Below are 21,783 nucleotides of genomic sequence, written 5' to 3' on the forward strand. Positions count from 1 at the left end.
GAACACCACAACGTTATGGTGTGTCCGAACATCGTAACCGCACTTTATTGGATATGGTGCGATCTATGATGTCTCTTATCGGTTTTACCACTATCGTTTTGGGGTTGTGCATTAGAGACAGCTGCATTCACGTTTAAAAGGGCACCATCTAAATCCGTTGAGACGACACCGTATGAACTATGGTTTAGCAGTAAACCTAAGCTGTCGTTTCTTAAAGTTTGGAGTTGCGATGCTTATATGAAAAAAGTTTCAACCTGATAAGCTCAAACCCAAATCGGAGAAGTGCGTCTTCATAGAATACCCCAAGTTAACTATTGGGTACACCTTCTATCACAGATCGGAAGGCAAGTTATTCATTGCTAAGAATGGATCCTTTCTAGAGAAGGAGTTTCTCTCGAAAGAAGTGAGTGGGAGGAAAGTAGAACTTGATGAGGTAACTGTACCTGCTCCCTTATTAGAAAGTAGTTCATCACAGAAATCTGATCCTGTGACTACTACACCAATTAGTGAGGAAGTTAATGATGATGATCATGAAACTTCAGATTAAGTTACTATAGAACCTCGTAGGTCTTCCAGAGTAAGAACCGCACCAGAGTGGTACGGTAATCCTGTTCTGGAAGTCATGTTACTAGACCATGATGAACCTACGAACTATGAGGAAGCGATGATGAGCCCAGATTCCACGAAATGGCTTGAGGCCATAAAATCTGAGATATGATCCATGTATGAGAACAAAGTATGGACTTTGATTGACTTGCTCGATGATCAGCAAGCCATGTTAAATAAACGGATCTTCAAGAGGAAGACGGACATTAATAGTAGTGTTACTATCTACTAAGCTTGACTTGTTGCGAAATGTTTTCAACAAGTTCAAGGTGTTGAATACGATGAGATTTTCTCACTCGTATCGAAGCTTAAGTCTGTCTGAATCATGTTAGCAATTGCCACATTTTATGAAATCTGGCAAATGGATGTCAAAACTGCATTCCTTAATGGATTTATTAAAGAAGAATTGTATATGATGCAGCCAGAAAGTTTTTGTCAATCCTAAAGATGCTAACAAAGTGTGAAAGCTCCAGCAATCCATCAATGGACTGGTGCAAGCATCTCGGAGTTGGAATATACGCTTTGATGAAGTTGATCATAGCATATGGTATTATACAGACTTTTGAAGAAACCTGTATTTACAAGAAAGTGAGTGGGAGCTCTATAGCATTTCTAATATTATATGTGGATGACATATTGTTAATTGGAAATGATATGGAAATTCTGGATAGCATGAAAGGATACTTGAATAAGAGTTTTTCAAAGCAAGACCTCGGTGAAGCTGCTTACACATTGAGCATCAAGATCTATATAGATAGATCAAGACGCTTGATAAGATTTTTCAATGAGTACATACCTTGATAAATTTTTGAAATAGTTCAAAATGGAACAGTCAAAGAAGGAGTTCTTGCCTGTGTTACAAGGTGTGAAGTTGAGTAAGACTCAAGACCCGACCATTGCAGAAAATAGAAAGAGAATGAAAAGTCATTCCCTATGCCTCAGTCATAGGTTCTATAAAGTATGCTATGCCATGAACCAGACCTATTGTATACCTTGCTCTGTGTTTGGCAAAGGAATACAATTTTGATCTAATAAGTAGATCACTGGACATGGGTCAAGAATATCCTTAGTGAGGACTAAGGAGATGTTTCTCGATTATGGAGGTGATAAAAGAGCCCGTCGTAAAAGTTACAATGATGCAGCTTTTACACCAATCCAGATGACTCTAAGTCTCAATCTGGATACATATTGAAAGTGGGAGCAATTAGCTAGAGTAGCTCCGTGCAGAGCATTGTGGACATATAATATTTGCGAAATACATATGGCTCTGAATATGACAGACCCGTTGACTAAGCTTCTCTCACGAGCAAAACATGATCATACCTTAGTACTCTTTTGGGTGTTAATCACATAGCGATGTGAACTAGATTATTGACTCTAGTTAACCCTTTGGGTGTTGATCACATGATGATGTGAACTATGGGTATTAATCACATGCAGATGTGAATATTGGTGTTAAATCACATAGCGATGTGAACTAGATTATTGACTCTAGTTCAAGTGGGAGACTGAAGGAAATATGCCCTAGAGGCAATAATAAAGTTATTATTTATTTCCTTATTTCATGATAAATGTTTATTATTCATGCTAGAATTGTATTAACTGGAAACATGATACATGTGTGAATACATAGACAAACATATAGTCACTAGTATGCCTCTACTTGACTAGCTCATTAATCAAAGATTGTTATGTTTCCTAACCATAGACATGTGATTGACATGACCCATTCTGTTAGCCTAGCACTTGATCGTTTAGTATGTTGCTATTGCTTTCTTCATGACTTATACATGTTCCTGTAACTATGAGATTATGCAACTCCCGTTTACCGGAGGAACACTTTGGGTACTACCAAACGTCACAACGTAACTGGGTGATTATAAAGGAGTACTACATGTGTCTCCGAAGGTACATGTTGAGTTGGCGTATTTCGAGATTAGGTTTTGTCACTCCGATTGTCGGAGAGGTATCTCTGGGCCCTCTCGGTAATGCACATCATTATAAGCCTTGCAAGCAATGTGACCAATGAGTTGGTTACGGGATGATGCATTACGTAACGAGTAAAGAGACTTGCCGGTAATGATATTGAACTAGGTATTGGATACCGACGATCAAATCTCGGGCAAGTAACATACCGATGACAAAGGGAACAACGTATGTTGTTATGCGGTTTGACCGATAAAGATCTTTGTAGAATATGTAGGAACCAATATGGGCATCCAGGTTTCGCTATTGGTTATTGACCGAGAATAGTTCTAGGTCATGTCTACATAGTTCTCGAACCCGTAGGGTCCGCACGCTTAACGTTACGATGACAGTTATATTATGAGTTTATGAGTTTTGATTTACCTAAGGAGTCCGGAGTCCTGGATGAGATCAGGGACATGACGAGGAGTCTCGAAATGGTCGAGACGTAAAGATCGATATATTGTACGACTATATTCGGAGTTCGGAAAGGTTCCGAGTGATTCGGGTATTTTTCAGAGTACCGGAGAGTTACGGGAATTCGCCGGGGAGTATATGGGCCTTATTGGGCTATACGGGAATAGAGGAGAGAGGCCAAAAGGAAAGAGGCCTGCGCCCCCCCCCCCTCTGGTCCGAATTGGACAAGGGGGGCAGCCCCCCTTTTCCTTTTCCCTCTCCCCCTCTTTCCACTTCTCCTACTCCAACAAGGAAGGAGGGAGTCCTACTCCCAGTGGGAGTAGGACTTCCCTTGGCGCGCCCCCTCCTAGGCTGGCCGCACCTCCCCCTCCCTCCTTTATATACGGGGGCAGGGGGGCACCCCATGACACACAAGTTGATCTACGGATCGTTCCTTAGCCGTGTGCGGTGCCCCCCTCCACCATATTCCACCTCGGTCATATCGTCGTGGAGTTTAGGCGAAGCCCTGCGCCGGTAGAGCATCATCATCGTCACCATGCCGTCGTGCTGACGGAACTCATCCCCGAAGCTTTGCTGGATCGGAGCCCGGGGATCCTCATCGAGCTGAACGTGTGCTGAACTCGGAGGTGTCGTACGTTCGGTACTTGGATCGGTCGGATCGTGAAGACGTACGACTACATCAACCGCGTTGTCATAACGCTTCCGCTTATGGTCTACGAGGGTACGTGGATAACACTCTCCCCTCTCGTTGCTATGCCATCACCATGATCTTGCGTGTGCGTAAGAACTTTTTTGAAATTACTACGTTCCCCAACATATCAAACATGCAATATAAAATGTTCAAAATGTGGCAAATATTCCATAACTAACTATGGTGGTGACCCAACACTTTTATGAAGTGTTTAAATCCTTTTTTTTAATATAACAGTGGCTTAAACAATCATTTAAATGCCTTTCCATTTATGAAAAATTCCAGAGAAACTCAAAAGCCTCCCAAACTTTTTGTGGCAGTGCTAGTAAATGCAAGGTATTTATCTAGCCCAGTCCCACTTTGTACAAAATACATTTTGCAAGCTAAAGGAAAATGGAAAAGAAAAGAAGCAAAAATAAAAAGAACCCCCCCCCCCCATTGACTCCCACTGGGCCTAGCCCAGCAGACCCGACCCAGCCGGCTCACCTTGCCCTCTTGGTCGCTCCCCCTCCCTTCCTGTTCCTCTGTCTCGGTCGCTACAGGGGCATGGCTGCCCCCGACCACCTCGTCGGCGACGCCCGGAGAGGATAAGGCCTCCACCGAGGCCTACCCCCAGATATTTCTCCCCCTGCCTTCTCATCCCCTCGCCCAAATCCACTCTCTCCCCCTCTTGCTCCTCCCTCCTCCAGATCCACAGCGTCCGAGCGCGCCCATGGCTGCGTCGTCGTGCTAATCGCGGCCACCGCTGTCCCCGCCCTTCTCTGACAAGTCCCCGAGCGTCGTGCCCCGCTACATCTTCCCCGGCCACGGAATCGAGCTCGTCGCCCCTACATCGCCCTTACCGCCATCTTCTTCCTCCTCGGGCGTCGTCGACCTCGCCGACGATTCCGACTCCGGCATCTCCGGAGCCTCCTCAACCCCTCACTCGTCGGTCGCCCGAGGACGACGTCGCCGACCCTGTCCCCCTCGTTGCCGTTTGCCGCCGTCTTCTTCAATGCCGGCGCCGTCTGCTGCTACTAACCCCATCGTCGGGCCATCGTATGCCCTCCCCGTGAGCTCCCCTTCCTCCTCGACCCTCCCTCCCGCGCTCATCGCTCGTCGTAGTCGCCTCGATCCCGTTCGGTCCGTGCACGTCCACGGCTCGCGCGCCCGCCTGTGAATGGCCTCGTCCGCGCCGCTCACCGCCTCCGCCGGTGCCCCGCTGCTGCGGCGGCCCCGTGCTCCCTCGCCTCGCCCGCCGTCCCTGCTCCTTGCTGCGGCTGCTCGGGACCGCGCCTGCTGCCCACCCTGTGCCCCGCGACGGGCACCACGTCTCTGCTCGCGCTACTGCGGTCGCTGCTGCTGCTTCCCGCAGCATCGCCCGATGCTACCGTCGCAGCCCTCCTCACGCGCGGATGCGCCCGCCCGCACCCACTCGCCGCCGGCCGCAACCCGCGCCCCGCAGCGCCTGCTCCGGTCGGTCGTGTCCGGCGGCCATGCCCCATTGCCGCGCCGCGCCGACGCACCCGCTGGCCTCGTCGAGGTCACAGCCTCGCGCGGGCATCGCGCCCCTCAGGCACGCGCACCTGCCCGTTAATCCGCCCCGCCCCGCTGGCCTTGTGCCACTGGCCTATGGGCCCCAATGCCATGGCTTTAAAAAAAGAGTTAAAAATATATTTAATAAATAATATTAATAAAATTATTTAACTAATTAATTAATTAGCTTAATTAACCATGTTTACTTACCCTAATTAACTAAACTTGGTTAAGTAAAACTCTTAGTTTAGTTAGGACAATGACAGACGGGCCCTACTGTCCTATTTGACTAGTCAACGGTCAATGTTGACCGATGACGTCATGATGGCGTCATGCTGGTGCAATAACTCCGTTTTGGAATTAATAATAAATTTAGAATATTGCTAAAACTTTGGAAATTCTTAGGAAAATAACTGTAACTGGGATGAAAAAGTTTTATACATGAAAGTTGCTCAGAACGAAGAGATGAATCCGAATACGTGGTCTGTTCATCCGCCACACGTCCCTATCATAGCAAATGTCGAAGCTTTCCCCTCCGGTGCATCTGTGTGATAGACGTCCGGAATCGGAAAAACTTTCCCGGATGTTTTTCCCCTTCGCCAGTATCGCATAGTACTGCGTTAGATCACCCCTAGCTCTGCTTGTTGACTTGTCATGTATCTGTTTGCTCTGTATTTACTGTTTTTCTCCCTCTTCTCTCCGGTAGACCCGAGACCGATGCCGCCACTGTGATCGATTACGTCGACGACGACCCTTCTTCCCTTTCAGCGGAGCTTCCAGGCAAGCCCCCCCTTTGATCATCCCGATATCACCCATTCCATTCTCTCATGCTTGCATTAGATTTTGCTACTGTAATTGATTGCTCCTATTTTGATGCATAGCCTGCTTTTGTACCTGTTGTTGTACCGTATCTGCTTATCCTAAACTGCTCAGTATAGGTTGGCTAGAGATCCATCAGTGACCCCCACCTTGTCCTTGTTGCCCCTACTTCATCATCGACGCCTCGATCAACGTGATCGATGACCAAAGCCCGACACCTCACATGACATCACGCCCCTATTGTTGCTCGACTCTGTAGGGTTACCATCGAGTGCCGAGGGTGGAACCTCATACATCACTCCTGATGAGATCTCTTTAGTGTAGCTATTCGGTCATGGTCATCGAGGGTGATTCCTCCTTAACCACTTCCGATACGACTCTGTCGTGCAACACCTCAAGTGTGAACCTCGAGGGTGGTTCCTCTTATGTTCACCCTGATGATTACATCGAGTGGAATACACCAAGGGTGATTCCTCGGGTTTTTCCCTTGATGTTTGGACACACTGTTACCTTGACTTTACTTCAGACCTTGGTGAAAGTCAGGCGGGCCCAGAGAGCACCCGCAAGATGGTTACGTGGCATGGTCGGGCATTCTGGGCCCTTGTCGTAAGTCCACGAGACAGGGCGATGGGGTCACTTTTTGATCGTGAGTCTCTACTCGTCTCCGCAAGCTAATAATACACTATGGTTTGGGTATTTGTTCTGAGTTGGCCTTTGGCCTTTACGCACTAACCACCACACGAGAATAGTTATGGGCCTCGGCGTCGTGGTATCAGCCGAAGCTTTGTCAGAGTTTCAGTTCAACATTATGGCCGGGCCGGATCGCGCCATCCAGGCAGAGGTGGTGCTAGTATCCCCTTGCACACAACGACCCGGAGTGCTACGGGCGATGGGCCCAGACCCCGGAGTGCTTAGGATGTAGACCGGCAGGAACCTCTCTGCTGAGCCTAGGTAGGGCTACGACATGTTGATCTTCCGAGGCCGGGCATTGACCCAGAAAGGTGTGTCCGGCCAGAGTGATCGAGCGTGTTGGGTAACGTGGTGCACCCCTTCAGGGAAGTTATATATTCAAATACCGTGTCCACGGTAATGGACGTTCAGACTTATATCCTGATCTTATACAACTACAAATGGATACTTGGATATGTGGCTCCGGGATTGCTTTCACGTAGGGAGTCGAGGAAGGATCTCTGGGCATTAATGTTGCAACATGCTTGTTAATTATAAACTGCTATTCTTTACTCTTCTACATGCTGCAAGATGCTCGGAGCTGCTTGAAGATGCTAGTCTTCGATAGGCTAGGCCTTCCCCCTCTATTCTAGCATTCTGCAGTTCAGTCCACAGATACAAACCTTCCATTTGATACCAATGCATACTTAGTATAGATCTGATGCTTGCGAGTACTTTGGATGAGTACTCACGGTTGCTTTGCTACCCCTTTTCCCCCTTCTTTCTTCTTTTTGGTTGATGCAACTAGATGGTGGATCCCTGGAGCCAGATGCCACCGCCGACGACCAGGAGTAGTTTAGGAGGTCCCATGCAGGAGGCCTTGCCTCTTCGATCATGTTGCTTTTTGTGCTAGCCTTCTTGAGGCATCCTTGTTTAACTTATGTCTGTACTCAGATATTGTTGCTTCCGCTGACTCTTGTGTATCGAGCTTATGTATTCGAGCCCTCGAGGCCCCTGGCTTGTAATATAAAGCTTGTATTATCTTATTTGTGTCTAGAGTTGTGTTGTGATATCTTCCCGTGAGCCCCTGATCTTGATCGTACACATTTGCGTGTATGATACGATTGAATCGGGGGTGTCACACAGTGGGTGGCGTGGTGGAGCAACGCGTAGTGATGGAGCAGGAGCGCGCCTATGGATGTTGGTTCTTTTGCATTCTCCGGCGGGTGCACGTGGTGCACGTGCGTGTGGGATATTGGTCACGACTGGGAACCGAGGTAGTTCATAGCCTCGGTCGGCTTATCTTTGGTCCTTGTTGGCGTGGTACTCGGCAAGGATAGATGGTTCATGCTGCATCCGGTGACCCGACTTCCTATCGGCGGTTAGCGGATCTAACAACTAGTGTTGGTCGACGGCCTTCGCAAGGTGCGGTCGGCTGCTCCGACGATGGGCTTCTTCAACTGTGAGCTAGCTCGATGGTGGTGCTAGGTGGGCGTCGTGGTGAGATGATATGCGGATGAGGTGGCGTCGTGAGCTTGGGTGAAGACCCTATCTCGGTTGTCGCCATGACCAGCGTTGGTGGGCCCATGGTCGTCGCTTACCTTCTTGGAGGCATCATTCCACGCCCCTCCTGCGCGGATCGTTGCAGCTATGGAGGAAAACTTTGATCTTGTTTGATCGGACGATGTCACTGCCTTGGTGCCCTATTCCTCCTTGGGGGTTTCGCCTTTGCAGCTGAGTATTGGCGAGCGGGGCCAGTGGGAGACAGTGGTATTGGCACCGAGGCCTTTGTGGCAAAGATGATGGAGGGAGCAATGTTGGAGACGTGGCTATGGTTGAGGTAGTTGGATCTTCTTCGACATGTCCGCGGGATTGCCTCGGCTGGTTTGTTACTGTGAAGTCGAAGCTGCGGTGGTGGGTTCCAGTGGCGTACGATGACGGGCAGCAAGTGGTTCGTTCGATGATCTTCCGTGGCGCCAGCCATGTCTAGTTCTCCTCCGTGGTTCTCCATCAGAGTCGAAACTGTGTCTGGTCACAAGTGCATGAGTTTTGGCACGGATCTTTATACATCTTCACATGGCCTCTACAATGTTGGGTGGGTTCAACTATCGCCTATGGTGTAGTTGGAGTCGTTTGCTCGCGGTTTAGGGTTTGCGATGACCCCTCTAGGGGAGGAGTGATGGTGGTAATGTCCGACTGCTGTCTCGACGAGACATTCTTTCGGGTGTTGTGTGTGGGCTATCTTATGTGTGCCGCTCAGCAGTTGTGATGATTTTTGCTCAGTTCGTATAGTTAATTAAACAATATGGTTATCGCTTGATCCTCCGTAGTTAACGGATGAACTTCTTTTTCTTGATTAATGCTGAATCCTGCCACTAATTAAAGGAAAACAATACAAGGGAGAACCAAAGCTCGAACGATTCTTGTTCTCTGGTCACAAAGACAGGCCTAACTAGTCGAAAGTGGCTTTTGCATATGAAAGTTATATAGCTTCTGGTTCTGGTAAGTTGATCGTTGGTTTTGTCCGAATGTGTGCCGACGGTGACCCGGACCGGTGAGATGGTAACCTCTGTGCCGGATACCCCCTCTGAACTTTCAGCACTCTAAAAAAAAAGATCCGAAACAAACAACTTGGCAACATGTAGCAGAACAATTCAGCAATTCACGAGTCGCCTGACGACAAGGTCTCGTCTCCCATCGTAGTGGCTGCTACACCAACAACGCAAGTGCCGTAGAATATTGGCACGATGCTCATCAGGTTTGCCCTGCATTGCTAACACGCTGTAGATAGTGAGGTTTGTGGTAGGTTAGGAGGTTGGTGAGTTGCGGCTTGCGGGAGGCTACATGCGAACAAAAATCAACCAATACATGGTAGGTAATCGCGAGTTACCTGCTTCCGTAAATCAATACATGGTCCGTAAATCTGTGGACAGTGGACTGGAGGCTGTTTAATTTCCCGTCGTGAAAGGCATGCCCTTTTTTGGCCAACCAATACATGAAAGAGACAACAAATATCCAATTAAGCTGGACCCTGGGCCTGACCGCGTCGGAATATAATAACCAAACACAAAAACGGGTGTTTTCATGACTCGCCCGGCCAACAAGTATCCAAATGTTTATTTCTTCTTCTTCTTTTTTGCAAAAAGGACCTCAGGATTATATTAATGATTCGGATGTAGTATAAAGCACCCCAAAAGTAAATAAATTTACAACGAGGTCCTCAAACCACCTCACGAAGACTACGCTCGCCGGAGCGAGTTGAGGGCGTGCCGCCGCCGCTACCGCTCCTCCCAGAGCCAACACCTTCTTGAAGACAGCCATGGCAGATGGGAAGTCTCCAACTTTGGTCACCAAGGACCGGCACACCAGAGCAATAGCCATCACCGAAGAATCACCACGCAAATCCATAGATCCTCCCCCACTTGCACACCAGGACCTTGCCACCGCGCCGATGATGAGGAATACGCCGGCACCACGATAGGGAGGGAGGGGAGAACAAAACTCACAAGGCCAAGACGTCTACACCGCTTTGCCACCCTGTTTGATCAAAGAACCCGAGCGATTCAAAGACCCACGAGGAGCAAAATTTATCCCACCGTACTTCACTGCCACCGACGGGCATGAGATCCAAACTACTGCTTGATACACAGATCAACAGAGAGCAACGCCGCCCTCATGGCGGGAAAACCAACACCGACATGGGAGAAAGGAAGTGGCATATTTACTTCTCCGGCGACAAACCCTTCTCCAAATCGACACCGACGTGGCCTAATCCCACCCTATCTACACACCTAAAGAAGATGAGCGAGATCGCCACCTCCTCCCGCCATCGAAGCAAGCCGGGGAGGCAGGGATCCGCTCCCTCACCGGTGGGGAGAGGGGCCTCTTGCAGACGCTCCTTATTTCGCTTCTGGATCTCTCGCGCACTGAGTCAGTCTGTTTATTTCTTCTTCTAGATGTAAAAAATCCGACGCCGGATTTTTAGCTTTTGCCATCAAACTCTAGAATTGCATTGTGAAAACAGATAGATTTGCCATGCCACTGTGCAAACTTCACCATGTTTATTTCTTCTAAAGTAAAACTGTCATATAGTGTAAAAAAATATCAGAAAAAAATGTCGTGCCACTGTAAATACTTGTATGCGTTTGATCAGGATCCGACGTACCCAAGGATTTTCTTTTTCCTTTTAGGACAACAAGAACACAAAAGCTGATGTTTCCCCGGACTCGGATGGGATCCCGAGCCGGAGTCCTAATTCTAGCCAAGAACGCGGGCGCAGATATAAGCAGAGCGCGGCTGTACCTGTACTACAAAACTACCAAACACGTCGGCTCCGATCCAACCTGTGTTCCCCGTCCCGTCCGAGCTACGAAGGTGACGCGAGCCACCCCTACAAATCCACGTCGCCGCCAGCTGCACCACCAGATTCCCCAAGCCACCCGATTTTTTTGATTATACCCGGAGAGGAAGGCCGTCTGTCTGTCTCTCTTCCAGGGATCTCCGTGCAGCCTGGCGTCGATGGCGGCGGCGGCACTGGCACCGGCTCCGGCGCCGGTGCCCTTGCCGGCGGCCTTCGCGGGGTGGTGGGAGCACGTGAACGGCTCGCCGGCGTGGCAGGACGGGATCTTCTGGGCCCTCGCCGCACTCTACGGCCTCATCGCCGCCTCATCCTTCGTAAGCATCTAATCTGTCCACGGAACAAACCTGTACTCCTTCTACTACTAGGTTGGTGCCCTGGTGGCAAGGCAAGAGAATATTTTGCAGGGGTACCGATGAATAAATTTGTGATGTCACAACCAGCGATTTCACTAGAGAATAAAGGCTGTTTTTATCTGCTTTGTGGCTTGAGCATAATACTAGTGTTTTGTATGAAAGCCAATAATGTGAACGAATAGCATCTTACAGAGCTTTATAGATCAACCAAGGGGAAAACCGTGATTCCGAATACAGATAGGTGGACAAGGACCTGTGTTTGCTTTCATGCTTATCTCTCTAATCCATGAAAACCTTGGTGGATAAGAATGCGTTGATAGCATCCGAATTACACATATAATTCTATGAACTGTCAACTGTAAATACCTCGGTTCCTTGCAAATAAATAAATAAACATCTTAGGTTCTAGTAAGGTTTATACTTGTCACGTGCACATGCCAATGTTTACAGCTTGATGAATAAATTTACTCGAGGAAGAGAAGGCAATATTAACACTGAGCTATGTATGTGTATATGCAGATCCAAGTTGCTAGAATACAGCACAGAGTTCCTGAATATGGATGGACAACACAAAAGGTCTTCCAGTTCCTTAATTTCTTGGTTAATGGAGGTATATTGTTCAGTCTCAACTGGGGTAAAATTTGCATGCTCATTTATATCCCGTGTAATGCTAATTTTACTCTGTTGCTAATCTGCAGCAAGGTGTTCCATCTTTGCTTTCCGTCGTCAAGTGCAACTAGTGAACCCTCAGGTTTGGATACCTTCATTATTTTCTGTCACTCGAATGAAATATTCAATTGATTGACTAGAGTTTTATCTCGTGTTTATTTTATTTCAGATCTTTCAGCATGTTATTCTTGATCTGCCGGGGCTTGCATTCTTCACCACCTACGCAATGTTGGCACTTTTCTGGGCTGAAATATCTTATCAAGCACGTGGTCTAGACACTGATGGCCTTAGATCAGGTTTCCATACTATTAACGGTGTCGTTTATGCAGTTCAGGTAAGGCAGGTTCTTTATAAGTCTGCACTACTTTTGTATAGTTCTACTAGCATTGCCTGTGCTAGATAATAGTACAGCGTTTCAGGCATATATTTTTCCTTTTTTCGGACTGATTAATTTCATGAAAATTTGGACATTTGAAAACTATACAATATGAGAAACTGCAATGCACTTTTTTTTTCCTGAATAGAGATGCACTTGCTATCTTGCTACTTTCACCGTCCAAATATGTAAGGCGCTCATGAATTTCAAGATTCAACTTTGATCATCAATTAGACCCATAATACATGGTTATGTATGTATGTTCCACGATAAACATACCATTGAGGCACATAAACCATATTGGTGGTCAAAGTTGAACCCTGAAATGTGTGGATGCCTTACATTTTGGTACAGAGGAAGTAGTTGATATCTGAAGCAGCATAACAGAAATATTGCATAAAGGTAATAGGAAATTGTTTGCAGTTAGTCATTTATTGGTAGTTTTTGATGGTTGAGTTTTGTTAATTTAATATTGACCCCTCACGCGCTTGTTCTACATGAATCTTCTCACTTCACTAACTGCTCTATTCATCTGTGTTTATTTGTGTACTCAATCACAGTTAGACTGCCTTGTCTCAAAATACTCACATACATCTGTCTCTTGCAGGTTCTGGTTTGGGTATTGCTGTGGTTGAATCCAAACCCATCTATGCTTCTCCTTTCAAAGTTATTCATTGCGGGACTGTCCTTTTCCGCTGCCCTGGGTTTTCTGCTTTATGGAGGGAGGTAAGAATACCTCTTTAAGAAAGTTTGGACTATGATGCATTTAGATCGTACTCCCTCCGTTCCAAAATAGATGACCCAACTTTATACTAGCTTTAGTACAAAGTTGGGTCATCTATTTTGGAACAGAGGGAGTACATGTATAGTCAAATTAATCTACTAGGCTAGTCACAATCTAGTAATGGTTTGTGGTTTAGTACTTTAGACTATCTCCATTTGTTCAGGGTTTGGTGTATGGAATTATACTATACAACTATAACATTACGTTACATTCATGTGCTCCTGATCTGTTTGGCAGGCTATTCCTCATGTTGAAACGTTTTCCTATTGAGTCCAAAGGAAGGCAACAAAAGCTGAGCGAGGTTGGCAGAGTGGCCGCTATTTGTTCCTGTTGCTTCTTGGCAAGATGCGTGATGGTAAGGATGTCTGTCCTCTAATCCTTGAACGAGATTGCAAGTCATACATTTCATTTCCCACTTTTGCTGATGCACTTTTGTTCGCAGATGTGTTTCGCTGCCTTCGATAAAGAAGCTGATCTGGATGTTCTTGACCATCCAATTCTGAATTTCATATATTACTTGGTATGTCTGACTTTTGCAGCCCATAGTCACCACCTCATTTTATTTTTTTCTAGTCTAAATTGAAACCATCATTGGCATTGATGTCTACTGTTCTTAACCCCTTTTTTTCTACAGCTTGTCGAAATCGTTCCTTCAGCTCTTGTTCTGTACATTCTGCGGAGGATCCCTTCGAAGCTAAAGCTCGCACATTACCATCCCCTCAGCAGCGGCTAGAGATAAAAGCGGTGTTCCCTTCTGAGCTGAAATATAGAGAAGTTGCCGCAAACATAGCTGATTGCGACCCCAAGACTTACAAAAGGCTGGTCTATGGTCTGATCATTCAAAATGTGTACATACAGGAATCTGAAATCTACGCGTGAACTTAGCTTGTGAAGCCGCTAACTTGTAGTTTAACGGTGCTAATTTCATGTAATTAATTTATTACTGTTGGTGTGATTAGAAATCAAGCATCTTCACTTGTTGAGCAGGCAAAATTCCTCATGAAGCTATTTTTGTTTTGAAAAACACAAAGCTTTTATTCGTTCGAAATGACAGTTTGCATCGTTTATGAGGGGGTACAACTTCGCTTCAATGCTCCTCAAACCAATCAAAACACGAAGAGGGGGTACAATTTTGCTTAAAGCAACCTTATTAGCTTCCTTATTACATAATGTTTGAAAGTAGCGAGAGGAAAATCATAAGCAATAAAATAAAAAATCGTTAAAAACAGTCACCACCACCACATCAGAACGCCCTCCATTCTTCTCTACGCACCAATCAAATTTTCAATTTCCTCGAGCAATGAAATTGCCTTTATCGTCTCTTAGGACAGTTCGAAAGAAAAGTTTAAGTGTATTTAGTCGAAAAGCTCAACTGAAAATTTTAAAGACAAAACATTAAATCTTGTGCAGAAAAGTTAAATGATCTTTCTAAAATCTAAAAAGTGCATACGAACTATTTAGAGACAACGAGCGGCCGGGCTTTCTAGCCATGCATGAGTTGTTTTTTTATCTACTAGTGCATGTCGTTATTAGTATTTAATATACTGGTTAGTCCGATTTGAAAGAAACAGCTTCACGTATAATTATTTTGGTTTTCCAAATTTTTAAAAAGCCATATCTTTCAAACCGCGCGTCGAAATTCAGATCCGTCTTCACTGTTGAATTCTTTGCGACAAGATCTTTAAAACTAGATCCCGCATGGGTATGTTTGGACGAATTTTTTTTTATGCCAACTTTGGCGCTATATTGTGCAACTTCAGTACTGCTTTGTGCAACTTTAATACTGCATGATGCATTTTTTTCAAACCCAATTTTTTGGAGCTGCATCCACAGTAGTTGTAGTTGCATACATAGTAGTCCTAGTTGGCACATGCATGGCCACGGACTTGCACAATCTGGTCCGCATAGTCGCATATGAATTGTCATATCTTGTAATATAGTCTAGTTGCACACATATTGATGTTTAGTTGGCACGACTATTGGCACACACATATGCTCAGTTGGCACGGCAATGTAGTTTAGTTGCACAGACATTGATGTTTAGTTGACAAAAAGACTAGTTCGTCGAAACATCCCCATACGGGATCTACTTTGAAGAGCATGTCGCGAGGATTTCAACAGTGAAAACGGATCTTAATTTCGATGCGCGGTTTAAAAATTATGATTTTTTAAAAACTGAAAACATAAATTAAGTGTGTTCACATTTATTCACATATATGATTTGCAATTATTTATCCTCTTCACATATGTCCACACCTTTTTATTTTTCCTAATACGAGTCAGGAGACAAAAACTTACCTTTTTTTGACCGGCCACCACGAAGGGCTAGTGGGCAGCCGGCCGCCGGTTAGACGCGTCCAATGATCTTATGTCCATTTTAGGTGTTTTTCAAATTTGTGTACCCCTAAAAAAATTCAAATTTGTGTGCATGACACAATAGAGGAGTACTAGTCAGTTTTCATCGAAAGAGAAAAAGGAAATAAAAACAGAAGTAAAGAAATAGTCGGAGGCGCCGACGCCACCTACCGCCAGGCTACCAAACAGCGTACCGACCGAAATTTCAATTCTTTTTCTCCAGCAAACAAAACTCCGCCGTTGCTCTCTCCACCTCTGTTCGTGAGTCGTGACTTGCAAACTCAAACCTGGGTAATCTCCGCGCCGCAAACCCTGCCGCAAACCCTAGCCGCCGCCATGGCCTTCCTCGCCGGCGCAGCCTCCATCCGCAGCCCCTTCGCCCTCGTCTCCTCCTCCCGGCGCCGGTATGATCTACCCACGGCTGTGAAAGCCACCACCAATTCGAATTCGGTTCCCCCCCACCCCATCATCTCCTCCCTCCGCCTCGCCGCCTCCGCCGCGGTCCTCCTCGCGGCTACCTCCCCGGCCATCGCGTGCACACCGTCCCCGCCTCCGCCTCCCGCGCTCACCGTCACGGTCTCACCCGAGGACGCCATCCAGGACGACTCCCACCCCTTCGAGAAGCTCATCGTCGAGACCGCCGCCCTCTCCCGTTTCGGCGGCGCGGAGGCCGCGCGGGCCCGCCTCTCTGCCGCCGGAGGCGGCGACCAATATGCCCGACTCCTCGCGGCGCAGACGCTCTTCGTGGACGGCAAGGCCGACGAGGCGATCGCCGCCTTCGAGGAGCTCGCGCGGGAGGACCCCGGCGACTACCGCCCCCTGTTCTGCCAGTACGTTCTGTACTCTGTTCTGGGCAGGGCGGCGGAGTCGGAGTCGATGCTCGAGCGCTGCCAGGCGATCGCCGGCGACAAATTCAGCGCCAATTTGACAATGCCGATCGCGGCGACCAAGGAGGTGGAAGCCGGAGCAGAGGCAGAGGCAGAGTCCGTGACAGAGAAGACGGAAACAGAGGCGGAAGGGGAGAAACTGTGAGTACAGTGGATTTGGAATCACCAAATAAGGTACGGTATTTGCTCCCTTCCATTGAAGGAAAAATATAGGATGGAACGCCATGATGCTCTAATGGTACAATAGAAATCATACAAACAGAGAGAAATCCGAGACGGCAGTTCCTGTTTTGCAGTTCTGATATGTAGGCTAAGGATTATGCAATTTACATGGTTTGAGAATAAGTTGAAGTGATCATGGCAAGGTGATCGATTTTGAGAGTGTTGATAAATGATAAGTACAGTCTATGCTTATGCTGTACACCACTAATTTGTGGAATGGATACATTGCTTCATTTATTTGTTCTCCTACAACATGATGAAATTGCTGGAATATAATGTCAGGGAGTGAAAATTCTATAGGAAATGGTCACCTAGGTCATGGGCTTCTCGAGCAGCGCTGAGAGGTACCACTCGTTCCTCTTGATCCCTTGGTCCAGCTTCTGTCTGGCATTCCACCGCACCTTGTTGAAACCGATTTGATTGAACATGGGCACATATGTTGTGTTCATTTGCGTGCCGAGGCAGAAGAAGTGGTCGAGCCAGAACAATCCTCCAGGCCTCAGCACTCTGTAAATGTCGAACAAGGTGAACTCGAGCATGGCATCGGGGATCCAGTGGCTAAGCACATGCATCGAATGCACAATATCGAGTGTGCCGTCAAAGAACGGTAGCCGGTGCGCGATGCTCAGGTGCATGGGGACAAGACCCCGCGAAGCTATGAAGCTATTGAATGGGCCACCGAAGTTCATGGACGTGGTCACCACGGTCACCCCACGCTCCTGCATCCGCGCAGCGAACGTGCCTGACCCACCCCCAATGTCGAGCCCGATGCACACTGTGCCATTTGGCTTTGACGCAAGCACGGTGTCGATGGAGTATGAGAGTGCACCGTCGTCGCGCATCCACCGGGCCTTCTCCCGGCCGCTGAGCAGGTCGAAGCAGTCTTTGCAGTCGTAGGAACCCTTGGTCTTGCGACGGTTAACAAGGCAGGAGTAGTTCTTACACGCGTACGCGTCCCACACGATGCTGGTGTCTGGCGGCGTGGCCCACAGGCTCGCCCGCAGTGGTGTGGGCTCGACATACCCTGCCGGGCGGCGTGGCCGGCATCTCCGTCGTGGCAATGGCTCGCAGCCCTTGAGCATGAGCCGCTGCGCAAACTGTTCATCGGACGGACACTCGCCACCGGGCTTGTAGTCCATATAGCGCTCCAGCTCGTCCGGGAAACGGTGGCACGCTTGCCCCACCGTCGGGTACAGCTGATCGGACCCGAGGTTCTTCGTGAAGCCTAATGGCAGTTTGTGGGGGCCGACGGCCAGCTGGAGCTCGCCGGTGAGCTCCCATTGCCAAAATCCGTCGCCCCCCACATGCTCCTGCTCATCCCTGGCGGCTGCCATGTCGCTGGCAGTGGCCTTTAGGCCCAGGAGCGTCTCGACAAGGGAGTTTGCCGTGGCGAGGTGGTTGTGCAGGTGCACGAGCTCGTCGTGGCTCGCGGCCAGAGCGTAGTCCGTGATGTTACCGGAGTTCCAGAAGGGGACGCTGCGGTCGTGCTTGCCGGAGCCATTGCCGACTTCGTAGCTGGCGTCGGAGAAGAGGAGGAAAGTGGCTATGTTCGTGACGACGACGATAAGTAGAACCAGTACCCTGGACCTGCAGCTGTTGTGCTGCCGATCTCTAGGTTTCCTGGACATGTGGTAGTCCATGCTGCGCATGTTGCAACAACTAAAGCAGCACAAACTGGAAACTCAAAATGCCTCTTGTGTTTGTAACGAGGACGATGCTTATGCTTTATAGAAACTGTGCTATCCCACTACTTCTATCTTTTACTACCACTCCTACTAAAGAAGTTCAGAGTCCAACCTCACCTCATAGTTGACAAGTTTAGAACTGGGGTGTTGCTTGACAGGTGAGGAAAGTAGATGGGCTCAAGTTGGAATCTCGTGATTCAACGGCTCAATGCTGGTGATTGGGCTAGACTGATGGACTTTCAGTATTGGCGTGCATCGTTCACTGAAACCCGGCGCTTAAGATGAGCCAGTGGGCTTTGACGCGACAGTTAGGATATTTGTGTGGATGCTCGTCATCCGCCCTTCAAGACAGTTGGGATATTTGTGTGGATTGCTGCACTAAGAAGTGTAAATAGTTGTGACAATGAAGCATGTTCTTGAGGCAATCTTAAGAGTCTTCCAACACATCAGCACAAGACAGACACTAGGTAAAGGCTGGTTGCAGTCGTCGCTGCATCCAATTGTTACTACTACCGTCTTGCAGAGCACGTGACTGGTAATTCCCTATGCTCGCGATCGCCGGCGACAAATTCAGCGCCAATTCAACAATGCCGATCGGGAGAGTCTGTGACAGAGAAGATGGAAACAGAGGCGGAGGGGAAGAAAATGTGAGTGCAGTGGATTTGGAATCACCAAATAAGGTAGGCATTTGGTCCCTTCTGTTGAATTGAAGGAAAAGTATAGTAGGATGGAACACCATGATGCTCTCATGGTACAATAGAATCATATAAACAGAGAGAAATTCTAAACGGTAATTCCTGTTTTGCAGTTCTGATATGTAGGCTAAGAATTATGCAATTTACATGGTTTGAGAATAAGTTGAAACGATCATGGCAAGGTGATCGATTTTGAGAGTGTTGGTAAGTACAGTCTATGCTTATGCTGTACACCACTAATTCGTTGAATGGATACATTGCTTCATTTACTTGTTCTCCTGCATCATGATGAAATTGCTGGAGTATAATGTCAGAGAGTGAAATAGCAAATGGTCACTAGGTAGTGGGCTTTTCGAGCAGCGCTGAGAGGTACCACTCGTTCATCTTGATCCCTCGGTCCAGCTTCCGTCTCGCATTCCACCGCACCTTGTTGAAACCAATTTGATTGAACATGGGCACATATGTCGTGTTCATTTGCGTGCCGAGGCAGAAGAAGTGGTCGAGCCAGAACAATCCTCCAGGCCTCAGCACTCTGTAGATGTCGAACAACGCGAACTCGAGCATGGCATCAGGGATCCAGTGGCTGAGCACATGCATCGAGTGCACGATGTCGAGTGTGCCGTCGAAGAACGGTAGCCGGTGCGCGATGCTGAGGTGCATGGGGACAAGACCCCGCGAAGCTATGAAGCTATTGAATGGGCCATCAAAGTTCATGGACGTGGTCACCACGGTCACCCCACGCTCCTGCATCCGTGCAGCGAACGTGCCTGACCCGCCGCCAATGTCGAGCCCGATGCGCACTGTGCCGTTTGGCTTCGTCGCAAGCACGGCATCGATGGAGTATGAGAGTGCACCGTCGTCGCGCATCCACCGGCCCTTCTCCCGGCCGTTGCGCAGGTCGAAGCAGTCTTTGCAGTCGTAGAATCCCTTGCTCTTGCTGCGATTAGCAAGGCAGGAGTAGTTCTTGCACGTGTACGCGTCCCACATGATGCTGGTGTCTGGCGGCATGGACCACAGGCTCGCCGGCAGTGGAGTGGGCTCGGCGTACCCTGCCGGGCTGCGTGTCCGGCACCGACGCCGTGGCAGTGGCTCACAGCCCTTGAGCATGAGCCGCTGTGAGAACTGCTCGTCAGACGGACACTCGCCGCCGGGCTTGTAGTTCATATAGCGCTCCAGCTCGTCCGGGAAAAGGCGGCACCCTTGCCCCACCGCCGGGAACAGCTGATCGGACCCCAGGTTCTTCGTGAAGCCTAATGGCAGTTTGTGGGGGCCGACGGCCAGCTGGAGCTCTCCGGTGAGCTCCGGCTGCCACAGTCCGTCGGCTGCCGCATGCTTCTGCTCGTCCCTGGCGGCTGCCATGTTGCTGGAAGTGTCGTTTATGCCCAGGAGCGTCACGACAAGGGAGCTTGCCGTGACGAGGCGGTCGTGCAGGTGCAGGAGCTCGTCGCGGCTAGCGGCCAGCGCATACTCCGTGATGTTGATGTCACGGAGCGACAGCTTAGTCGAGTTCCAGAAGGTGATGCACCGGCCGTGCTCACCGGAGCGAATGCCGATTGCGGAGCTGGCGTCGGAGAAGAGGAGGAAGGTGGCTGTGTTGGTGGCGACGACGATAAGTAGAACCAGGGCCCTGGACCTGCAGCTCTTGCGCTGCTGATCTCTAGGTTTCCTGGACATGTCGTAGTCCATGCTGCGCATGATCCAGCAGCTAAAACAGCACAAACTGAAAACTCAAAACGTCTCTTCTTGTGTTTGTAACGAGGATGATGCTTTATAGAAACTGTGCCATCTTGTAAGAGCATCTTCAACAGCCGCACAAAAATTTCACGGACCGGAGCATCTCCAACAGGCGCGCGCTAGCACGGCACCCAATCCAGCGGCCCCACCTGCAGCGGCCCAAAGTTTGCTGCGGGCGCGAGCCGGCGCCTCAAATATAGTGCGTGCAATAGCGTTTTTTAGCGCGTGCCCAAAATTTTTCCACCGCGCGCACAATTTTGCATCCTTTGTTGAAGCTCCTCGGCGCCCAAAAAACGAATAATTTAGCGCGTGAAGTACTTTTTGGGCGGCTGTCGGAGATGCTCTAAACTAATATAAAATGTGTCATCTACCCCCTGTGTAAACTGTGCTATCTACTTTAGTGATCTAAAAGAAGTTCAGAGTACAGCCTCACCTCACAGCTCACATTTCAGAACCGGCATGAGGGTCTTTTGACATAAGTTTTGGTGCATTGTTCATTGGATGCTTATAAGTTAGAATTGGAGTGTTGCTTGACAGGTGAGCAAAGTTGATGGGCTCAAGTTGGAATCTCGTGATTCAACGGTTTCAATGCTGCTGGTGATTGGGCTAGACTTTAGGACTTTTAGCATGAGTGTGCATCGTTCACTGAAACCCGGCGCTCAAGATGCACCAGTGGGCTTTGACGCGATAGTTGGATATTGCTTGGATGCTCGTCATCCGCCCTTCAAGACATATACTCCGAATCATACTAATAAAAATTGCTGGATTAAGAAGTGTATAAACAGTTGTGACAAAGAAGCATGTACTCGAGACATCTTAAGAGCCTTGAACACATCAGTACAGGACATACACTAGGTAAAGGTTGGTTGCAGTCGTCGCTGCATCCAATTGTTACTACTACCGTCTTGCAGAGCACATGGCTGGTAATTCCTTCTGCTCGCCGACGACCAGAACTTCATACGTACTTTGTCTTGGATTTCT

General features: G+C 48.3%; 4 protein-coding genes across 4 annotated transcripts; 2 read left to right on the forward strand and 2 right to left on the reverse strand.

The window, feature by feature from the left end:
• The first annotated feature begins 11,007 nt into the window (after window positions 1–11,007).
• Window positions 11,008–14,217, forward strand: LOC119323961 (tobamovirus multiplication protein 3-like). Its single transcript, XM_037597675.1, has 8 exons — window positions 11,008–11,356; window positions 11,915–12,005; window positions 12,094–12,146; window positions 12,234–12,398; window positions 13,048–13,166; window positions 13,462–13,579; window positions 13,667–13,744; window positions 13,859–14,217. Exons 1-8 carry the CDS (start codon window positions 11,201–11,203, stop codon window positions 13,955–13,957), a joined length of 879 nt encoding a protein of 292 aa, XP_037453572.1. The 5' UTR covers window positions 11,008–11,200; the 3' UTR covers window positions 13,958–14,217.
• A 1,599-nt stretch (window positions 14,218–15,816) lies between these two features.
• Window positions 15,817–16,925, forward strand: LOC119326123 (protein SLOW GREEN 1, chloroplastic-like). Its single transcript, XM_037599827.1, has one exon. The coding sequence runs from the start codon at window positions 15,916–15,918 to the stop codon at window positions 16,609–16,611; it is 696 nt and encodes a 231-aa protein (XP_037455724.1). The 5' UTR covers window positions 15,817–15,915; the 3' UTR covers window positions 16,612–16,925.
• Window positions 16,926–16,973: 48 nt separating this feature from the next.
• LOC119326122 lies at window positions 16,974–18,409 on the reverse strand. Its single transcript, XM_037599826.1, has one exon. It carries the CDS (start codon window positions 18,335–18,337, stop codon window positions 17,000–17,002), a length of 1,338 nt encoding a protein of 445 aa, XP_037455723.1. The 5' UTR covers window positions 18,338–18,409; the 3' UTR covers window positions 16,974–16,999.
• A 995-nt stretch (window positions 18,410–19,404) lies between these two features.
• On the reverse strand, window positions 19,405–20,754 carry LOC119321234. The gene has a single exon (XM_037595010.1). The coding sequence runs from the start codon at window positions 20,752–20,754 to the stop codon at window positions 19,405–19,407; it is 1,350 nt and encodes a 449-aa protein (XP_037450907.1).
• Window positions 20,755–21,783: the final 1,029 nt, after the last annotated feature.

Source organism: Triticum dicoccoides, chromosome 6B (assembly GCF_002162155.2).
Source record: "Triticum dicoccoides isolate Atlit2015 ecotype Zavitan chromosome 6B, WEW_v2.0, whole genome shotgun sequence".
Taxonomy (NCBI): Eukaryota; Viridiplantae; Streptophyta; class Magnoliopsida; order Poales; family Poaceae; genus Triticum; species Triticum dicoccoides.